Source organism: Carya illinoinensis, chromosome 2 (assembly GCF_018687715.1).
Source record: "Carya illinoinensis cultivar Pawnee chromosome 2, C.illinoinensisPawnee_v1, whole genome shotgun sequence".
Classification (NCBI taxonomy): Eukaryota; Viridiplantae; Streptophyta; class Magnoliopsida; order Fagales; family Juglandaceae; genus Carya; species Carya illinoinensis.
The window spans coordinates 4,529,498-4,551,658 of NC_056753.1; the positions used below are offsets into that span (position 1 = coordinate 4,529,498).

General features: G+C 34.7%; 1 protein-coding gene across 2 annotated transcripts; it reads left to right on the plus strand.

Annotated features, from left to right (window-relative positions):
* The first annotated feature begins 405 nt into the window (after nt 1–405).
* LOC122297995 (cytochrome P450 87A3-like) lies at nt 406–22,063 on the plus strand. Of its 2 annotated transcripts, XM_043108061.1 has the most exons (11): nt 406–487; nt 625–849; nt 15,749–15,951; nt 19,810–20,134; nt 20,216–20,365; nt 20,527–20,775; nt 20,860–20,952; nt 21,065–21,143; nt 21,255–21,361; nt 21,498–21,625; nt 21,802–22,063. In XM_043108061.1, exons 3-11 carry the CDS (start codon nt 15,830–15,832, stop codon nt 21,899–21,901), a joined length of 1,353 nt encoding a protein of 450 aa, XP_042963995.1. In that variant the 5' UTR covers nt 406–487; nt 625–849; nt 15,749–15,829; the 3' UTR covers nt 21,902–22,063. The 2 variants fall into 2 exon arrangements, with proteins under 2 accessions (XP_042963995.1, XP_042963994.1); XM_043108060.1 differs by lacking the exons at nt 406–487; nt 625–849; nt 15,749–15,951 and adding an exon at nt 18,875–19,373.
* The last annotated feature ends 98 nt before the right edge of the window (nt 22,064–22,161 follow it).

Sequence of the window (22,161 nt, forward strand, 5' to 3'; positions counted from 1 at the left end):
TTACTTTTGATTGTCGACCTTGTTTCAAACGATCATATTGTTAGGAAAGAATCAATATTGATAAATTGTAACTGCAAAAGTAACTTGGCCTTTCGAGGAGCCAAACCCTCCACAATATTCTTTGGTGAAAATACCTCGATGATTTCATTCAGGAATATGCAACTTAAATAGACAATACAAATAACTGTAAATAACTACAAGCAACTAACTGCTAGTGCTCGTCTAACATGCCTAATCGTGGCCCATAACGGAAATAGGCAGACTTTGACCCATTCCTCACAACATAGCCCAACCGACGTCTTCACACCAATTGACCCATCCAATTAACATAAAAGACCCAAATGACCCTAACAAATGAATAAATGACCAACATACATATATTATCTGACAAACCCTAATTCACCTTAGATCCTTTAGACACCTCTCATCACTTCACGGTGCACCTAACACACCCCCATCTTCAAAACATCTTGCCCACAAGATCTGGGTATTTCCTCCTCATCATAACTAGATCCTCCCACGTAGCTTCTTATTCCATTGTTCCTTTCCACTGCACCAGCACTTTAACGCCTGCATATTGCCCTTTTATCAACAATTTTCTCTGAAGAACTTGATTTGGTTCAGGATCTAGGGTTCCTTCGGGAGATATCTAAGGAATATTAGGCATGGGTTGAATACTGGCTCCTAGTTGTTTCTTGAGGCACAATACATGGAAAGTGGGGTACATATGGGATTGTTTTGGGAGATCCAAACAATACACCACTTCCCTATGCTATGAAGGACATGAAACGATCCATAGTACCTCAGCAAAAGCTTGAGGTTCCGTCAAGCTGCCACTGACAATTGCCGGTAAGTCTTAACCTTAAATACATCCAGTCTCCAACCTGCAACTCTCTCTGTTCTTTTCAAATTTGTGTAATGCTTCATACTGTTCATACAGGTTTTCCTGGACTAGTTTCGCTATAAAATCTTGATTCTTCACCTCATCCTCCATAGCCTGTACACAAGTAGACCCATGTTTATACAGTAACAATCTTTTGGGAGGGGGGGGGGGGCTGTCAGTAAATAGTTTCGAAAGGGGTAATCTGTGTTGAACTATGCTTTGTTGTGTTGTATACATACTCTGCTAGGGCTAGCCACTTGACCCAATCCTTAGGCCTGTCACTTGAAAAACAAGTTAGATAGCATTCCAAGCTTTTGTTGGTAATTTCTATTTGTCCATCCATTTGTGGGTGGTATGCTGAAAGAGTTTAAGAGCTCTATCCCACAAATACCAAAAAGTTCCTTCTAGAATTGACTAGTGAATACAAGATCTCTATCACTCACTATAGTTTGAGGCATCTTGTGTAATTTGAAAATATTCTCCATAAATACCCTTGCTACTATTAGAGCTGTGTAAGGGTGAGTGAGAAATATGATGTGAGCATGCTACTTAACTTGTCAACCATGACCGTTACCATAGTTCAACCCCTGAGGGTGGCAACCCCTATATGAAATCCATACTTATATCAATCTAATTGGTACTCTGGCATTAGAAGAGGTTGAAGCAACCCTGCTAGGTGGATGATTTCAACCTTATTCTGTTGGCATATATCACATTCCCTGATGAAGCTCCTTATATGTAACATCCGATCCCAAAAGAATGATTTATTATTATTATTATTATTATTATTATTATTATTATTATTATGTTTTGAGGTAGTAATTTGGCTTTGAATAGGATTCATCTTGATAACTATAAGTCCCTTTTTATTCTCTGTTTGATTTCTTAATCAGAAAACTATTTTTTTTTTCAAACACTTCAAAACTCCTATCATATCGGTTTTTCTTTCCTCGTGAGAGTAGTTCTCCAAAGTTTAGTTGAATTCAAACTCTCAACTCTAGACTTTATCCAATTTATCCTGAAGATTCACAACACCTCCATTTCCCTCATCTATAAAAATCTTATGGGACCTTCAGTTTTAAAAATAAGAAAATCTAATTGACACATAGAGAAACTTACTTGCACAGCCCCCTCATTTTTCCAGCCACCACTAACCATTTTTCAGTAAGTTCCTGGCAGGATCTCTCTCTCTTGCCTTGCACCATTACTTTTTCATCTTTTGTACTCTCACTGATATCACACGCTGCCTTTTACTATTATCTGTTTTTTCAACCTTTGGAGTTCTAGAAATAAATTATGTGTTTAAGGAAGTGGGCGTTGGGCTTAATTTTTCCAGTCGGTCAAACTGAAACATGGGGTCTCCTTTTGTGGTTTATTTCTATTTTTTTTTTCCAAAAATATCCCATGAGTTTTGTCATGTATCACCAAACCTTATCTTCTAACTGCAGTAAGAAGTCTCTAGATCTCATTGATGGTGAAATTCCATTTGTGCCCATAAGACTTTGCTGTTGAGTTTCTGAAAAGCCAATTATATTTCCAGCATTTTAAGGGTATATGACTTAATGGGCTTTAAAGGTGTTTTTATTTACATGGACTTTGCTATATGGTGGAGTTAATTTTAAACTTGGGCTGAGTTTGTTTTAAATTGGGCTTGATTCTAGTATATTTCAGAATTTTATCTTAATAGTTAAGTTAGTTGATTTCTTGTGAGCTTGATTATTTTAATGGGCTGGTTGTATTTACAGAAACTGTTCTAATAACTTTAAATGAGTTTTTCTGTAATTAGGCTTGGGCTGAAATTTAAATCAGACCAAAGTTTCACTTAAATAAATATATTAGTCTTAGACTCATTTTTTTTTTATAGAAAATATTTAAGGGCTTTTAAGCATATTTTAAAGTATTCTTTTATATTGTTTCAGCTTATTATCTTAGTTAATATTCCAATTGACATTTAACTAATTTTTATAAAATTATTAAGATATATGTTTACATAGAATATTAAGTATTATAATATGAGTTTTGGAATTATATTATTTTATGTAATCAGTTTATATTTGAATATTTATTAAATTATCCTTTTGGTATTATTTTTAAGTATTTAGAATGCTACAGCATATTTCTTAGAAAAGTTTAGTAACGTCTAGTGCCTCGTATAGTCACGAGCTACGACGACAGATTGTGAAAGCAGCGCTAAGAGGTAATTAGTATGATCATATAATTGTATGTGTACTGTAATTTTGTAATGGTATATGAAAATATGATGTTTGTCTACGCTACGCTACGAGCTAAGTCAAGATTAGATTCCCTTTATGATCTTTGATGAATTATGACATTATGCTTATATGAATGAATTGTTGTTTGATGGAGTAAATAATTCTAAAATCATATGGAAGCCATGAGATGTTCATTAAGTCAAGTATGCCATGTAATAAAGTAGCTAGATTATGTATGCTATGCTCATGTAGTACCTAGATCATGTATGCCATGATCATGTAGTGATTAAATAATATATGATATGTAAATCATTTAGATCAAGTATGTTATGTAAAGTTCATATAGATCTCAGATCATGTATGCCATGAAATGTTTATGTTTAGATCATATTGTACCATGTACAAAAATATGCCATGTATAAGGATATGCCATGTTATGCTATGTCATTTACAAGTATATACCATGCTAGAAAAGTTCATGATATTAAATAAGTTCTCATGCATTAAGAAAAATAAGATGTTTAAGGGTGACACAAACCTAAGCGCGTGTTCACCACAAGCTATGTTAAGACGGTGTCACGGACCTAAGCGTGGTTCACCATATGTTATGTGGAACACGGACCTAAGTGTGTTTCACTTCAAGTTATGTTAAGAATGACACGGACCTAAGCGTGTTCATCACAAGTTATGTTAAGGATGACACGGATCTAAGCGTGTTCATCACAAGTTATGTTAAGGATGACATGAGCCTAAGCGTGTTCATCACAAGATATGTTAAGGATGACATAGACCTAAGCATGTTCACCACAAGTTATGTTATGCAGTGCCACAGACTCAAGCGTGTTTCACCTTATGTTAAATGAAACACGGACTCAAGCGTGTTTCACTCCATGTTATGACAAGTTATGGGGTGCCATGGAGTCAAGCGCAGTTCACCATATAATAAGTGAAAGACAAGATAAAAAAGTAAAATATGCATTTATGTATATATGTTATCTATGGTTATGTATGTTTCCACTCATGTTGATGATAAATAGACATGCTATGAGAATTTGTGAATGATATATGTTTGTTTAGAGAGTCTTTCAAAAATTAAGTCTTGTTGAGTTATATTTTACGGTATGATGTACTATTTACTGAGTATTCGACTCATTTTTATTTTTTTGTTGTTTGTTTCTTTGTTATCCTCTATGTTTAAATGTCACAGATGTTGGTTGTAAGGACATAAAGTTGGAGGACCAGGAGTAGACCTAGTGCAAGGACTTAGTTCTTTTATGTTTTTGGATAAAAAGTCACGCGTAGGGTTCGTTTATGTTATTATTTTACATTTTCAGTTTTAAGTTTTCAAATAAACAGTTATGTTCATTTTAATTAATGTTTTCAATCAATGCAGTATTTCAAGATATGAATCTCTTTACCGGGGAATATGTTATGTATGTTAGTAACATCTCTATCCTACGGGGACGAGGTGTTACAATTGGTATCAAAGCCCAGGTCGAGAGATTCTGTAGACTTTTTTAAAAAAGTAATAAATAATAAAAAAAATAAAAGAGAGAGAGAGAGAGAGAGGATTCTAGGATAGAAAATACCTAGGATGACTCCTGGCCAGCTCAAAGTTCAAGAGGCCATTTATGATTATGTTTTAATTATTGCCATGTTTGGTTGATTGCATGATTGTTGAACGATTGTATGCTCATTGCTTGAATAGTGTTGTTAGAATGGCACCGGCTACTAGGCGTAATGAGAACCCTGATGGCTCCACGGAACCACCACCAAATGAGCTGGAGGTTGGTTGCTGCTACTACCAGACTTCTCCGATATTTTTCTAGTGATCAAGACTTAGGAGCCCGAGCTCCCAGGGCCGGTTGCACCCTAAACCACTTTACACAACAACATCCTCCGACTTTTGACAGCAAGACAGAAGCACTCGATGCGGAAAGTTGGATCAAGAGAATGTAAAAGATATTCAGAGCCCTTTTCTGTACTGATGAATAGAAAGTGGAGTATGTCACTTATGTGCTCGTAGACGAGGCAGATGAGTGGTGGACTTCCACACGAGATTTATTGCAGCTCGAACTTGGCGAGGGAGTACCCATCACTTGGGATCACTTCAAGAAGGCATTCTTAGATCGATTCTTTTCCCTAGCACTCCAGGAGGCGAAGGCCAGACAATTTATGGTTAGCACAAGGAACCATGACTGTAGAAAGCTACGCTGCAAAGTTTGTAGCATTGTCGCGTTTTGCAAGTTAGGATGAGGAGAAGAAATGCGAGAAGTTTGAGCGAGGACTACATCCGCAGACTTGAAGTCGTCTTATACCCCTCAGGATCCGTAATTTCACTAACTTGGTTACGCGAGCCACTCTGGTGGAAAAAGACATGAGAACGACTGCAGAATTACTTAATCAAAAGAAACGCCAATAGACACTGCAAGAGCCTTACCGTAACAAAAAGTTTACTCCAAACGATCGTCCGGTACCATCTCAAGATAAGCAACCTTATCCAATTTGCAGGACATGTGGAAAGATGCATTAAGAAAGATGTTTGCAGGGTTAGAATGTTTGTTTCATATGTGGAGAGCCAAACCATATGGCCTGCAATTGCCCAAGAAAGAACGTACAAGTTTCTACAAAAGGGAATGGACAGAGAGCCATGGCCCCAACTAGAGTATTTGCTCTTACCACTGTTGATGGGGTAGCAGGTGACGACCTTTGTGAGGATGAAACTGCAGGACAAGATCATAACGAGGAAGACGAGGTGAAGGCTTAGGCAATTTTTAGACACGTCTGTTCTATTAAATTATATTTTTATGAGCTATTTTATACTTTTTTATTTTATTTTATTTTTAAGCACATAAGACTTGGTCTAAGTATTTTTTTATTTTTTTTTTTATTTTTAAGTACCTTTACAAGTTTCTGTTAGATTTCTCCCAATATTTATTTTTTAAGATCAGGTATTTTGAGTACATTTTTTAAAATAATCTCGAGGACGAGATTTCTTTTAAGGGGGGTAGTTTGTAACATCTGATCCCAAAAGAACGATTTATTATTATTATTATTATTATTATTATTATTATTATTATTATTATATATGTTTTGAGGTAGTAATTTGGTTCTGAATAGGATTCATCTTGATAACTATAAGTCCATTTTTATTCTCTGTTTGATTTCTTAATCAGAAAACTATTTTTTTCAAACACTTCAAAACTCCTATCCTATCAGTTTTTCTTTCCTCGTGGAAGTAGTTCTCTAAAGTTTAGTTGAATTCAAATAGCAAGTTTTGAAAACACACTTGCCCCATGTAGTTCATCGAACATTTCATCCACTGTAGGAATAGGAAATATATCCTTCACCGTTGTCTCATTTAATGCCCGGTAATTTGTGCAAAACCTCCAAGTACCATCCTTCTTTTTCACCAACAAAATTGGTGAAGAAAAAAGACTCATGCTAGGCTGGATCAAACCATCCTTTAACATGTCGTCCCTTTGTCTCTCAATTTCTTCCTTTCGGAAATGGGCATACCGATATGGAGCGTCATTAATTGGTTTGCTCTTATCAACTAAGACAATGCAATGGTCGAAGGGCCTAGTAGGTGGCAATGTAGTAGGCACCTCCAAGACCCTCTGATGGTCCTTCAAGACCTCTTGAACCTCCACAGGCAGCAAGGATAACTCATCTTGGTTGCTCTCATCTTCCCCCTTTGTAACCTTAAAAGCCGAATCTTCATTGGCCAATACCACAACAAAGTAATGAGCTCCACCCCGTACACAATTTCTCAAATACCATGGCCTCACAAGATTGTACTTCCTTAGTTGTCAATGCCTTCCAAACCCTCTTCTTAGACCCGAGCTTGAACTCCATGGTCATGTGGTGGTAATCATTCAGCACCATCCCAACGCCCTTAAGCCAAGTGTTGCCTAGTACCACATCAAGTCCTACAAGTGCTAAGACATGCAAATCCGCTACTATCCTCACCCCTTGCACATTCATCTTGACCTCTTTTACAAGTGCTTCACACTTAAGCTTGTCCCCATTTGTAACTTTCACTTCAAAGGGTTCAATAGCACTCAGTTTCAATCCTACTTTAGACACAATATTGGTGTTGATGAAGTTGTGAGTAGACCCACTATCCACCAACAAAGATACCTCAAACTTCCCAATCCACGCCATAACCCTCATGGAATTGGGTTTTTGGACTCCCGGCATGAAATTGAGTGAGATTTCGGCATCACCACTATCATCACTAGGTTTGGCCTCCTCATGCTCCAACTCATGGTTTGAGGACTCATCAAGATCATTGTCCTCAAGTAATACATAAGTTTTGGCCGACTTGTATGTGTGCTCTCTAATCCATTTTTCTCCACACTTGAAGCATAAACCTTTCTTGATTCTTTCTTGAACCTCATCTCTTGACAATTTCTTTACATTTCCAAGGATTTTTGGTTTGCAATGATGTAGTGAATTTGCGCTCCACATACTTGGATTGGCGCCTATCATAGGAGGAACTCTCCTCCAATATCTCGACCATCCTTATGACCTCTTGGATCTTGGTGGGCTACTTCAACTTAATTTTTGTGGCTAACCAAGGTTTCAATCCATCAATGAATGTCCCAACATGGACCTCCTCAAACCAACCTCTAACGAGAGTTTGAAGTTACCGGAACTCCTCTATGTATGCCTTCACCTTGCCATCTTGTTTCAATTTGGAAAGTTGACTATGATGATTAATGGCTGGGGATTGTCCAAATTGAAGGAGGAACTCCTTATCGAAAGCCATCCATCTCAACCTTCTTATCTCCTTGGCATATTGATCTCTTATCCATCTCCACCATTTACTTGCCTTGCCTTCTAGGTAGAAGCATGTTGTAGACACTCTCTCATCTCTTAGTACCTCAAAAGCATGGAAATAGTGGTCTACCTTATCAAGCCACTCATATGAATCCCTCCATTGAACTTAGGGAAGTCCATTTTTGGCCTCTTGGGTCCCCAGTCAACAGCCCGGTTTCCCTTCCTCTCATCCTCACGGTCATCATAGTGTCTTCTCTCGTGGTAGCCTCTATCTCTACCTCGGTGGTGATGTCTTCTTCCCCCTTGGTCATCACGCCTATATGGCCCCTCATGGTCATCATCATACTCGGCCTCATAGCGTGCTTCATATCTTGGTGGTTCAAACCTCTCACCTTGATGTTCTCTCAAAGTGCTCGGACTTCTAGAGTGGTTGCCCCCCTCATGGATCCATCTCTCTACAAATACATGTTTGTTTTCCACATGACCTCCTCTTCGATACTTGGTCCTTTGTGGCTCATGCATGGACACTTCCACACTTGTCTCGGCTTCTTCATGACTACATCATGTCTTTGTGCATTCGAGTTTGGTGGGGTTCTATGGCCATTGGTCTCAGCCAATCTCCTCTCAAGCCTTTCAAGACTTGCATTGTTGTCATGTCTCATTGCCTCTATTGCTCTTATATTCTCTTCGGTCTCTTGAAAATTGGTGTTCAACACCACCCTTAACTCGGCCAATGTGGTATTGACCTCATCAAGACTCTTGTTGACCATCTCATTTTGTCTTTTTGGCACATCAAGGCGTTTCCGGTTGGAACCTCCTTGTCCCTTAGCTAGTGACACCTCATAGTTCATCCTTCCTTAACTCTTGACTTGCTTGCAATATAACATGGTCTATCACTTGCAAACTAACTTGATGAAACTTGGGCGGCACTAGGGAGAATTCGGTCTCACAAGTCCAACCTTGAGTTGCCCACCTTTGTGGATAGACAATCCCTCTTGCACAAGCACAAGTCCAACCACGGGTCCTCCACCTTCAAGGGTGGCCAACCCCTACAATCCTAACTACTCATTCCTCCTCCTTAATCCCCGAACTTCAATATTCAAATTCACAACCAACAAGAAAAATAAACAATGTCGAGGTCTTTCATGGACCTCCTAATTAAATTCACAAGGGATTGAGTTAACGCGTCGTTTACCTCATGGAAAAGTGAAAAATTCTTAAGAATTTTACCAAGCAAGAGTCTCTTGATGAGACTCTCAATGAAATCACTAGTTTAGTATTGGGGACCTTGGTTAAGCCCTCACACACTAAGGGGTCTATCATCTCCTTGTTGCTCCTTATTGATTGAATGGACTCCTATACTTGGTCTTGATCACGTGTAGTCCAATATGAGAGCTTTGGTGAATGGTGGTTTGTGTTTAATGGCTGAAATGATGGTGGTGTATGGGCTATGGTGATCTCAGGTATGGTGAAACTAGGGCACGACAAGGTCTCTCTTGGGTGCTAAGCGCCACTTGAGTGGTTTAGGGTTGGAAGATGGGTGAATGAGGCTAGAGTTGGATGTGGGTTTCGGCCAAGGGTAGTGGTGGGATTCGGCTAAGGCTTAGGTGGATGGTGACCTCCTAACTTATTGAAATTGAAATTTGAATTTTGATTTGAAATGGGTTGGCTGAATATAGGGATAAAGGATAAGGGTTGGATTTGATTTGGTTAGGGATGAGATTTGATTGAGTCAATTGAGGGATAATGACTAATCAAATAATATATGGAAAGATATGGTAGGGGTAATATAGGAAGAAGGGTTTCGATCAAGCCAATTAGGCTATGGTCTAATGGCTCAATTTGGTAATTAGGGTTTTGATTGATGGTCGGCTATGGAAAGTGGTGCGGGCGTTTATGGAAAGGAAAACTTATGAGCATGCAAGAAAATACATGAACACAAGAAGAACTTAAAGAACTCAATCACAAATCCAAGAAGCACAGTGCCCCTCCAATCAACCACACTTCACAACAATCACGATGATAAAATCCAAAGAACAAAAGATAACCAATCAACTTTGATTCACGAATTACACAAAGATTGAAAGGAAACCTCAAATGATAAATAAAGATAAATTGAATCACACATATTCAGGAATTGCAAGAAGTGATCCTTCTCCTTAGGGATTCACGAATTGCACCCCAAGAAGCCCAAGTGCTAAGCACCGAATAAAGAATCCTAGGCACAATGATCGGCCACATAAGGCAAATGTCAAAGGTTCAAAAGATGCAAATAAAATGACTAAGGGTCCTATTTATAGAGCTTACAAATTGGAAACTCCCAAAAGGTCTCTAACAAATTATTAAATTAAATTAATTAATTAAACATAATGGATAAAAAGCCCTACAGTGGCCGTGACATGCAAGGCCTATGGTGAGCAAGGATGGTGCATGGCCCACGACTATCCTAGTCCTAGTCCGATCTGATGGCTAGCAGCATGGCATGTCATGGTGCCATGTGTTGGTCTGGTGGTGGGCATAGCATGGCTCAGTGTGTGGTCTGCTAATGGTGGGCATGGCATGGTGCCATGCCTAGGCCTAATGGTGGGCACAAGGTGGTGTCGTGTTGCTGCTGTGAGGCCCAGTCAGGTGGCTTGGGCGCTAGTCCTGCATAGCTAGGGTTGGTGGCCTGGGCGATAGGCATGCATGACCCAAACTAATGGTCTAGGTGCTGGGCTGCAAGACACGGGCAGAAGCCATGCACTGGATGGCATGCCTGGTGGGCATACCATTAGCCTTGCCTGCAAGGTACAGGCTAAAGCATTGCGCTGGATGGCGTACCTGAGAATGCATACCACTAAACTTGCTTAGTGGTGTTAGCGTGCACATGCGCGCTTGCAGACTTACACATAGGGATTGTGCAAGGCCAATAGCCTCTATGGGTGTATGCTACGTGTCCAAATATGAGCTCAGGCATGTATGTAGGCTAGTTATATGATTATCATGACCTTTTAAGAATTGTGTCGAGATGTATTCCTAGAAAATCCTCCTAAGAGTTGCCAGGAAGACACAAAGAAATCTCCAAATCTCGACATGGTCACATGCTATGATCTGAATCCATAGGTTCAGTATTTTTCACGTTGATTAGTACAAGATACTTGTCGTGAAAATTTAATTATTGTACGATTCTAAACAAGGAAGTTCACGTGAATCATGACTAAAATAATTCCAATAGAATTAGTAGATATCAATCATGATAGAAATTATGAACGCTTTATAAACCTGACGAAAAATAATTTCGTAAACAATTATTTTGTTTGGATTGTCGATGTGATTTAAAACAACCACAATTATTAAAACAGCCACAATTATTGCCTTTCTCTTTTATGGTCGGTGAAGTGTCACTAATTCATATTTCTAAAATATTATTGATAAATATAATTTTTATTTATACAATAATACTGTCAATTATTAATATAATAATAATAATAATAATAATAATAATAATAATAATAATAATAAAATTTAAAATTTGAATTAAAAATAAGCTAATTATTATAAACTTATTTGTATGATCATCTTTAACTATTAATTAAGATCATTTAGTCATCAATTAAGATAAATCTTTAGCCATTAATTAAGACCATTGAGTCATCAATTAAGACTTATCTTTAGTCATCAATTAAAACTTAAGCTATACATACTCCTTTGTACTCCTATATATATGGATATCATTCACTTATATATGATCAAGTTTTGTATTTGAATAACAACTCTTTCTCTTGCAATATCATTTCTCTTTTAGTTTCATAACACGTTATCAGCACGAAGGTTCTGACAATTTTGAAGCTAGTAGTCTTCTACTTCAAGTAAGTTTTTTAATATATTTTTATAGTTTCCAAAATGAATATGAAATGTTATATTACTTATTATTACTTGATGAAACTCTATGTTTATTATCTTGATTTTGTGAATGTATTTCTTATTTATAATATAAACATACTTATGTTCCTGATTTATATATGTAAAAAATGTCAAATTTTACAAAATTGAAATTCGTTGCTCTTGACATTTTTGGAAAAAAATTATTTATCTTGGATCTTTGATGCTGAGATCCATCTGGATACGATGAACCTGAGAGATACAATTAAAGAATGAAATCAAGGGTCCCGACAGGACCGTGCTAAGGTAATGATTTTCTTTCGGCACCATCTTCATGAAGAATTAAAAACTGAATATCTCACGATAAAAGTTTCCCTTATTTTGTGGAATGATTTAAGGGAGAGATATGAACACTATAAAACTATAATCCTCTCAAAAACTCGTCATGATTGGATACACCTAAAATTGCAAGACTTTAAGAGTCTTAGTGAGTATAACTCTGCACTCTTTAAAATTAGCTCACTATCGAAATTATGTGGTGAAAAATTCACCGATGATGACTTATTAGAGAAGACATATACTACTTTTTATGCATCGAATGTGCTCCAGCAGCAGCAGCAGCATCGAGAGCAAAAGTTCAAAAAATATTCTGAATTTATATCTTGTCTTCTAGTGGTTAAGCAAAATAATGAGCTTTTGTTAAGAAATCATCAGTCACGTCTTACTAGCGACCATACTAAAAAGGATAATAATAGATATACACCGTACCACCAAAAGTAGTTCAACTCAAAGAATGGTAAAGGTCCTCAAAACAAATTTTTAAAGAAATATGAATATGGATGCCATAGATGTGGTATCATGTTTTATACCTAAACACTTGGTTGACTTATATCAAACTTTCATAAAAAAAAAAAAAACAAAACAAAACAAAAAAGTTTGAAACAAATTTTGCTGAACCATCAGATGCTTTAGTTTCTATAAATGAATAAGATATTACAAGCCTTGATGATTCTGATTTCTTTGAGAATTCTAGTGGTAGAGTTGATCATTTGATTGGTGATGGAAGAGTTCATTTTTAATTAATGTATTTTCTTTATCTCATTGTAAATTTTTTTTTTTATATTTTGCAATGTTTTGTAGTAATGAAAGTTTTATATATTTTGTAGAATCATGAGTCTTACTGACGAACTTTTTATCTCTGAGATGAATAATAGAGATGTATGTCTGGCTGACGATGCAACAACTCACACAATTCTTATGGATAAAAAATATTTTCAAAATCTAACTTTGAGTAAAGTCTACTTTCATACCATATCTGGTTCATCGAATCTAATTGAAGGCTCCAGAAGAGCTTATATTGTATTGCCTAATGGCACCAAATTTTGTATTGATGATGCTCTATTTTCTTTATCTGTTTTCTTCAAGATCTAGAAGAAATTTATTGAGTTTTAAGGATATACGTCGTAATGGTTGTCATATTGAAACCACTAACGAAAACAATAAAGAGCATATTCTCATTACCAAAATAATTTTGAGCTAGAAACTCGTATTAAAAAAACTGTCTGTTCTCTCATCTAAATTGTATTATACAGAAATGAGAACAATTGAATCACATGTGGTAATGTATCAGAAGTGTATTGACCCCAAAATATTTATGACTTGACATGATCGCCTTGGACATTCGGGATCAATAATGATAAGACGAATAATTGATAATTCATACGGGCATCCCCTAAAGAATTAGAAGATTATCTTATCCAATGAATATCCATGCTCTGCATGTTCTCAGGGTAAATTGATTATCAAACCATTTATCTCAAATGTTTTTGAATCTCCATCATTTTTACAAATGATTCATGGGAATATATGTGGGCCTATTCAACCATCAAGTGGACCGTTCAGATACTTTATGGTTTTAATTGATGCATCAAGTCGATGGTCATATGTTTGTCTACTTTCCACTAGAAATATTGCATTTGCTAAACTTCTTGCCCAAATAATTAAACTATGAGCACAATTCCTTAACTATCTAATTAAAATTATTCGATTGGATAATGCATGTGAATTTACATCTCAATCTTTTGATAACTATTGCATGTCAATAGAAATAGATGTTGAACATCCAGTTGCCCACACACACTCAAAATGGTTTAGCTGAATCATTAATTAAAAGGTTTTAACTAATCGCTAAATCTTTACTTATGAAATCAAAACTTCATATTTCTGCCTGGGGACATGCTATAATTCATGCAGCATCGTTGATTCGAGTTAGACCATCATCATATCACAAATATTCTCCATTACAGGTTGCATTTGGTCAACAATCAAATATTTCTCATCTTCGTATTTTTGAATGTACGGTATATATTCCAATTGCACCCCCACAACGTATAAAGATGGGTCATCAACATAGACTTAGGATATATGTTGGGTTTGATTCTCCATCTATTATTAGATACCTTGAGCCTCTTACAGGGAATATGTTTAAGGCACGTTTTGAGAATTTTCATTTTGACAAATCTATTTTTCCAACATTGAGTAATGAGAAGTCAGTGCCTGAAGCACGACAGGAAATTATTTTGGAAAATAAAGCCATTTCCCAATTTGATCATCATATAAATGAATGTAAACTAGAGGTTCAAAAGATTATTCATTTGCAAAGTGTTGCCAATCAATTATCGGATGTATTTACTGACACTAAATGTGTGGTAAAATCATATGTTCCTGCTGTTAATATTCCAGCAAGGATTACAATCTCTGAAGGATAAGTTGCCAAAACAGCAATAGGTGAGTCAAAGATACGCCTGAAGCATGTATGGCCTATTAGTGTAAAGGACAAAATTCATCGGAAGAGAAAAATACAAAATGAATTTGTTACTCCTGAAGAGTCCATATCCACGACACAGGCTATAAGAGTAATTGATGCTCATGAAGAGACTAAATCTCTAAATCTCCTGAAAAAGAACCTCCTGAAGAGGTATTTAATGAAATGTCTTCCCTTGAATAGGGACATGTACCTGAAAATAACAATATCTCGATATATTTCATGAGTACTGGAGAAATTTTGAATAGAAATAAAACTGTTGTCGACAACATATTTTCATAGAAAATAGCCCTTAACATTACTAGAAGTAATGAGAAAATTAAGTCAAGAACTGTCAAAAAATGTCGACGTAGAAATAACTGATCAAAATGGAAATGAACTATTGAAGCTGAGTTAAACTCGTTAGCAAAGCGAGAGGTCTTTAGACCAATTGTACAAACCCCAAATGGTGTAATGCCTGTTTGATATAAATGAGTATTTATACCTAAACGTAATGAGAGATAAAATTGTGTGATATAAAGTACGACTTGTTGCACAAGGTTTCCTACAGAAACCAGAGATTGATTATGAGGGAATATACTCTCCTGTTATGAATGCAATCACATTCAGATTTTTGATTAGTTTGGTAGTTACAAAAAGATTGGATATACAGTTGATGGATGTGGTCACTACATATTTATATGGATCACTAGATCATGACATATATATGAAAATCCCTTAAGAATATAAAATGTCTGAAACTTCTAATCTGAGTACATCCAGAAATATGTATTCTATTAAAATTCAAATATCTTTATATGGGTTAAAGCAATCCGAACGCATGTGGTATAAACGCCTTAGCGACTATCTATTGAAAGAAGGATTTGAGAATAATCCAATATGTCCATGTGTTTTTATTAAGAAATCATACTTAGAATTTGTTATTATTGAGGTTTATGTTGATGATCTAAATCTCTTGGAACTCCTGAAGAGATCAGAAGAACTGCTACATATTTAAAAAATAAATTTGAAATAAAAGACCTTGGCAAAATGAAATTTTATCTCGGCCTACAGCTCGAGCATTTGCAAAATGGAATTCTCATTCATCAATCAAATTATACAGAGAAAGTCTTGAAACACTTTTACATGGACAAAGCTCATCCTCTGAGTACTCCAATGGTTGTTCGATGACTTGATGTGCAGAAAGATCCATTTCATCCTTGTGAAGACGATGAAAAAATTCTTGATCCTGAAATATCTTATCTCAGTACAATTGGAGCCTGGATGTATCTTGCAAATTGCACTCGGCTTGATATTGCATTTTCAGTTAATTTACTTGCAAGATATAGTTCCGCACCAACTCGAAGACATTGGAATAGCATTGAATATCATTCGATAGCTCTGAGGTACGGTTGATATAAGATTATTTTATTAACATGGATCAAGTCCACAATTAGTTGGATATGCGAATGCAGGTTATCTTTCAAATCCACACAGAGGTAGATATCAAACTGGATATGTATTTACTTATAGAAATTCTGCTATATCATGGAGATCTGTCAAGTAAACACTATTTTCTATCTCTTCAAATCACTCAGAGATTATTGCAATTCATTAGGCAAGTCGAGAATGTATTTGGCTAAGATCAATGATTCAACATATTCAAGAAAAGTGTGGTCTTCCAGTGATTAATGATAGTCCAACAATTTTATACGAAAATAATGCTGCTTGTATTACTCAAATTAGAGGAGGATATATCAAAGGTGATAGAACCAAACATATTTCACCTAAATTCTTTTATACCCATAAACTTTAAGAGAAATGTGAAATTAATGTTAAGCAGATACGGTCAAGTGATAATCTGGCAAATTTATTCATTAAAGCATTACCAACTACAACATTTAAGAAGATTGTGCAGAACATTAAAATGCAAAGACTTGAAAACCTATTATCATGCACTTTTAAGGGGGAGTAAATGTCTTGAAGACTTATGCTGATTGTACTCTTTTTCCTTCGCTAAAGTTTTATCCCACTGGATTTTTTTTGCAAGGTTTTAATGAGGCAATCTTAAAGCACTTGACAGTACATATAAATGTTGTACTCTTTTTCTTTCGCCATTGGTTTTTTTTCAGTGGGTTTTTCCTTGACAAGGTTTTAACGAGGCATATTCTTTATGTATGGTCATCCAAATGGGAAGTGTTATAAATCTATTTGTATTACCATTTTTAATCATCAATTAAGACCATTTAGCCATCAATTAAAATCAATCTTTAGCCATTAATTAAGACCATTGAGCCATAAATTAAGACATATCTTTAGCCATCAATTAAGACTTAAGCTATACCTACTATTTTGTATTCCTATATATATGAGTATTATTCACTTCTATATGATCAAGTTTTGTATTTGAATAACAACTCTTTTTCTTGCAATATCCTCTCTCTCTTACAATATCATTTCTCTTTTAATTTCATAACACTAATATAATTTTTAGCTTCACCGCATATGGTTATAGAGTTTAAGGTAATAAATTTTTTTATTAAGAAATTATTTGCTGCTTGATAATTTTATATTAAAAATATTTTTAAATATATTACACTGGGAGGAATCACCCATCTCTAAGAGCGTGTTTGACGTCATAATTCATCATTATATAATTTTTTTTCATATTTGGTTCTCACTTTTGTATAGCACGTAGCTAATCTATTTAGGAGAGATTTAGAATCACTAAAATTATCTTAATTTATTTTATTTAATTATTATAAATTTTACAAATTTAAAATATATATATAATATATAATTCAATTTTTTTAAATTTTAAAACAAAAATAATATTAAAAAATAATATTCTAATAATATTTTATTCAATTTTCAACTTGAATATGATTTTTCATATAAAAGTGTTTTATAAAAAAAATGATAAATTTACAATTAATCTACAATTAATTTACTACTTTACTTAAAATGAAGGGTGGTTAAATAAAATTGAAGTTATTATTTAGATGAGATGAGATATTTTAAATAGTAGTAAAATTTTTTATGAGACAAGATGAAATAATTTATAAAAAAAATGTGTGTTTGGATAGTGATATGAGATGAGATATATAGGTTTTAATTTATAGGATTTGAAAAAAGTGTAGATCTCACTATTTAATAGGGTAGCCGAATTGTCTACTGTTTACACATTGTTTACTGTTTATGTACTGTTCATACATTGTTCACATGTTGTTCATGTTTGATTTTACTATTTATACATTGTTCACGTATTGTTTACATATTGTTTATGTCAGATTTTTACTGTTTAGATACTGTTCATATACTGTTTTCATTGTTCATTACTGTTTTTTAAATTGATGTTTTTAAAATTTAGAAATAAAATATAATATATTTAAATATAGAAAACTATTATACAGATGAGAACTGTCAATCCAAACCGGTCTTAATGAAATGTCATAATTACATTAGCTAATTTAAAATGAGTTGTAATCTAATTGTGAAATTAGTGTGATTGGGTATAGAGCAAACTTGGATATAATTTTGTTGATCCCAATGATTCATCCCACACTACAACTTAAGTCAGAAGGCATGATTGAGTAACTACAAACGAGACTGTTTACAACTCACTTTGTTCACTAGGGTCCCAGTCTTCTACATAGTACAGCATATGCTATTCACCTTCAGGATCAATCTAAAGCTATCTCCAATTCCATCTATAACAGCAATAGTGCATAGCTTTTTTGAAAAATTCTAATCATTATTTTTATAGATACATAATTTTTTAAGATTTAATTTTTTTTTCTATTATATATGTATAAATAATAAGTAGAAAATTTTAATTAGTTGAAAAAATTAAAAAATTAAAAAAATATATATTATATAATGTGTGAGAATGATGAATAACAAATCTCTTATTTGAATGATTATCGCTGTGTTTGGTAAGTGTAAGACAACTTTACGATTACTCACTACTATTCATAAATAGTTTATTATTATTTAAAAATTATTATTTTTTATTATTTACTATTTATTTACTATTATTTATAAATTATATAAAATCACATGAGTATCTAAACATAGTCATATCTTAGTTTGGTAGGTGGGTCAACTATTTTGGAACTAGCTAGCTCTAGTCATGTACTCTATATAACTCGATCAGACTTTCAATGGAATTACGGTGGGGTTGGAAATAAATGATTAATTAAGGTAAGGGTTGAAAAAAATGGCGATTGGGACAAAATTTAAGGGGTCACCCAGTGACGAGCAAAAATGGCCACTATTAATGGCACATTGTAATCGTTTTAATCATTTTTTTTTTTTTTTTTACCAAAAACACACAATTGTTGCAGTGGCATGTAGCTAACAACGGGGTACCCACTTTGAATGGTCAGAAATGGCGGGTTGAGCTACTACTAGTGCTCCGACTGAGCAAATACAGACTTTTTTTTTTAACCATCTAACAAGAAAAATTATAACTTGACTTCTCTACTTCAAGCCCATGTCTTGTGTTTTTAGACATTACGTCCTCTATATAAAGAAACTCCTGATCCTCCTAATTTGTCATTTCGAACTCAAGTAGAACTACCGCCATTGATTCAGTACTACTGGGCAATTAAAGACAGACGATGATGATGTGGTTCTTTATTCTATGCCTTACTGCTTTACTTGCAGTTGGGATTAGTCACTGGGTTTACATGTGGCTTAACCCCAAGTGCAATGGCAAGCTTCCTCCTGGTTCTATGGGATTTCCTATTATCGGAGAAACCTTGCAGTTCTTCGCCCCTCATCCATTTCACAGCATCCCTCCCTTCATTAGAAACAGAATGGAGAAGTACGTAAGATCATATATATATATATATATATAATTCTATCATGAATACTAAAGTACGATTAGATATATTACAGGCATGCAAGTCTTTCTACTTATTAGCCAGTATAGAGGATGTACGTACACTCTTTTTACGTTAACCCGACAGAACAAAATTAATTTGATCTGTCATATATAGAATTTTATATATAAATTTACGATGCATGCAGTAGAGAACACACTCTCCACACTTACGGTAGTTTTTATTCATATCAAAACTGCTATCTTAATTATTTTCCCCTCTGCTAATCGATCCCATTTTAATATTTTCCAATTTCCATGTTTAATGCATGGCTTCATGCATATATGCAGCAGTAGTACTAATGTAATATTAATTACTGCCCATGATGTCATTATCGGCCTAAATATTCATCAGGTTTTTGTTTTTCCATTAATTCAGGTATGGGGCGGTATTTAGAACAAGCTTAGTTGGGAAAAAGGTGATAGTTTCCACGGATCCTGAAGTCAACACTTACATTTTTCAACAGGAAGATAGATCTGTCTTATTATGGTACACAGAGAGTTTCATGAAAGTTCTTGGAAAAAAAAGTCTTCTCACTCATCACGGGGAAATTCACAAATACCTCAAGAACTTGATTCTACACCTTGTTGGCCCCGAAAACCTCAAGGCAAATGTAATGAACGAACTGGATGCAGTGATTTGCAGACATCTGCAAGCTTGGGCCAGATATGGAACTGTGGACTTGAAAGAAGTAACCTCAAATGTAATAATATTAATATTGTCGGAATTCATGCGATCTATTTTTATTAATTTTCTCAAATATCTAATTTCTATTGTTTTGTAGATGTTATTTGACTATGCTGCTAAGCAGTTGATGAGTTATGATGAGTCGAAAACACCCTTGAAATTGGCAGAGAATTTCAAAGCTTTTATCTATGGTCTCCTCTCTTTTCCTCTTAACATCCCTGGCACTGCATACCATGCTTGTCTCCAGGTACTAATTATTATTTGAATATTGCTCATAATATTAATGGAAATTAATAATTATAAGAAAAATGAGCATGCATGCAACTTGTTTCTTTAATTCCTTTTCTTACGTCTTTGAATAATATTTAATATATAAATTAATTAGTTTCATTTTCTGTTTGATTTTAGGGACGTAAAAATGCTACAAAGATAATTAGGGATATCTACAACGATAGGAAAGCATCAAAGATTCATCGCGGTGATTTCTTGGATCATTTGCTTGAGGAAGTGGAGAGTGAAAAGTCTATTTTGAATGAATCATCTGCCATTGACTTGGTCTTGATTCTTCTGTTTGCTTATCATGAAACTACTTCGACAACATTAACATTAGTACCAAAGTTTATCTCTGATCATCCCAACGTGCTGGCAGAACTTACGGTTTGTAATAATTAAGACTGTAAATTGAAGGTAAAAACTTTTTTCTAAGCCTTCTTATGATGTTGATCATGTTTCATATGACAGAAAGAGCATACAGAAATTCTGAAAAACCGTGATGATGAAACATCTGAAATTACGTGGCAAGAATACAAGTCATCAATGACTTTTACGCATATGGTACGTAAGAGTAGTAGTACTTATGATTAAACTAATTTGTAATTACACCTTGATTTTATGGTATTCTCTTGTTTATAATAAACTTAGAGATTTCTGAATTTTTAATTTGCAGGTTATCAATGAAACAGTAAGGTTGGCAAATATTGTCCCGGCGATTTTCAGAAAGGTCGTAAAAGATGTGGAAGTGAAGGGTAATTAATTAGCAGAAAAATGATGGTCTTCGTCTTAAATTTTCCAAATCAACATAGACAGCTTGAATAATGTTGTGAAGATCATAACACTATACTGTTTTTGTTTTGCAGGATATACAATTCCTGAAGGCTGGCTAGTCATGGTTGCTCCAAATGCTCTACATCTAAACCCAGATGTGTACACCGATCCCCACACATTTAACCCATGGCGATGGGAGGTGTGTATAATATTAATTAATATATATATAATTTGCATTTAATTTATATAATTATTACTGCAAAAAGGTTAATTTAATTAATCATTTTATAATATTGGATTTTTTCTAATTTGATTTTGTCTTCAAAATGGAAAAGGGAAAAGAATTGCATGCAGGGTCTAAAACGTTCATGGCGTTCGGTGGTGGTGTGAGACTCTGCGTGGGAGCCGACTTTGCAAAGCTTCAAATGGCTATATTTATTCATCACTTGGTCACAAAATACAGGTATATATATTATATAATGTGTATCGCAACTAAATTATATTCCTTTTATATTTACTTAAGTTTTTCAACCTTTTCTTCCCTTTTTACGAGCTAGATTTAAACATTTTTTTACACCTTTTTTTTCCCATTTGTTTGAAATTAATAATTAATATAAATATATATATTTTTATATATAGGTGGAAAGTAAATGGAGGAGATGAGAAGATGATTCGAAGGCCAGGTTTGGTGTTCCCGAATGGTCTACCAATTGAGATCTCCGAAAAGGACAAGTGCTGAAGAAGAGACCATTAGATCCATAGATAATGCGAAACGAAATAAATGCACCTCAAGATGATCTTATATGATCTTATATTATATATTAAGGGTGCCATATTAGTGATATTGATCATTATCAGTATGTGTTTAATTTTCCAATCAATAACATGATGATTTTAAGTATTCATGAGCTTTTATATATATATATATATATAGAGTAGTAGAATGAAAACGTTCAAGGGATGTTTGCCTAGTGGAGGCAAACGTGGTCGAAAGCTTGA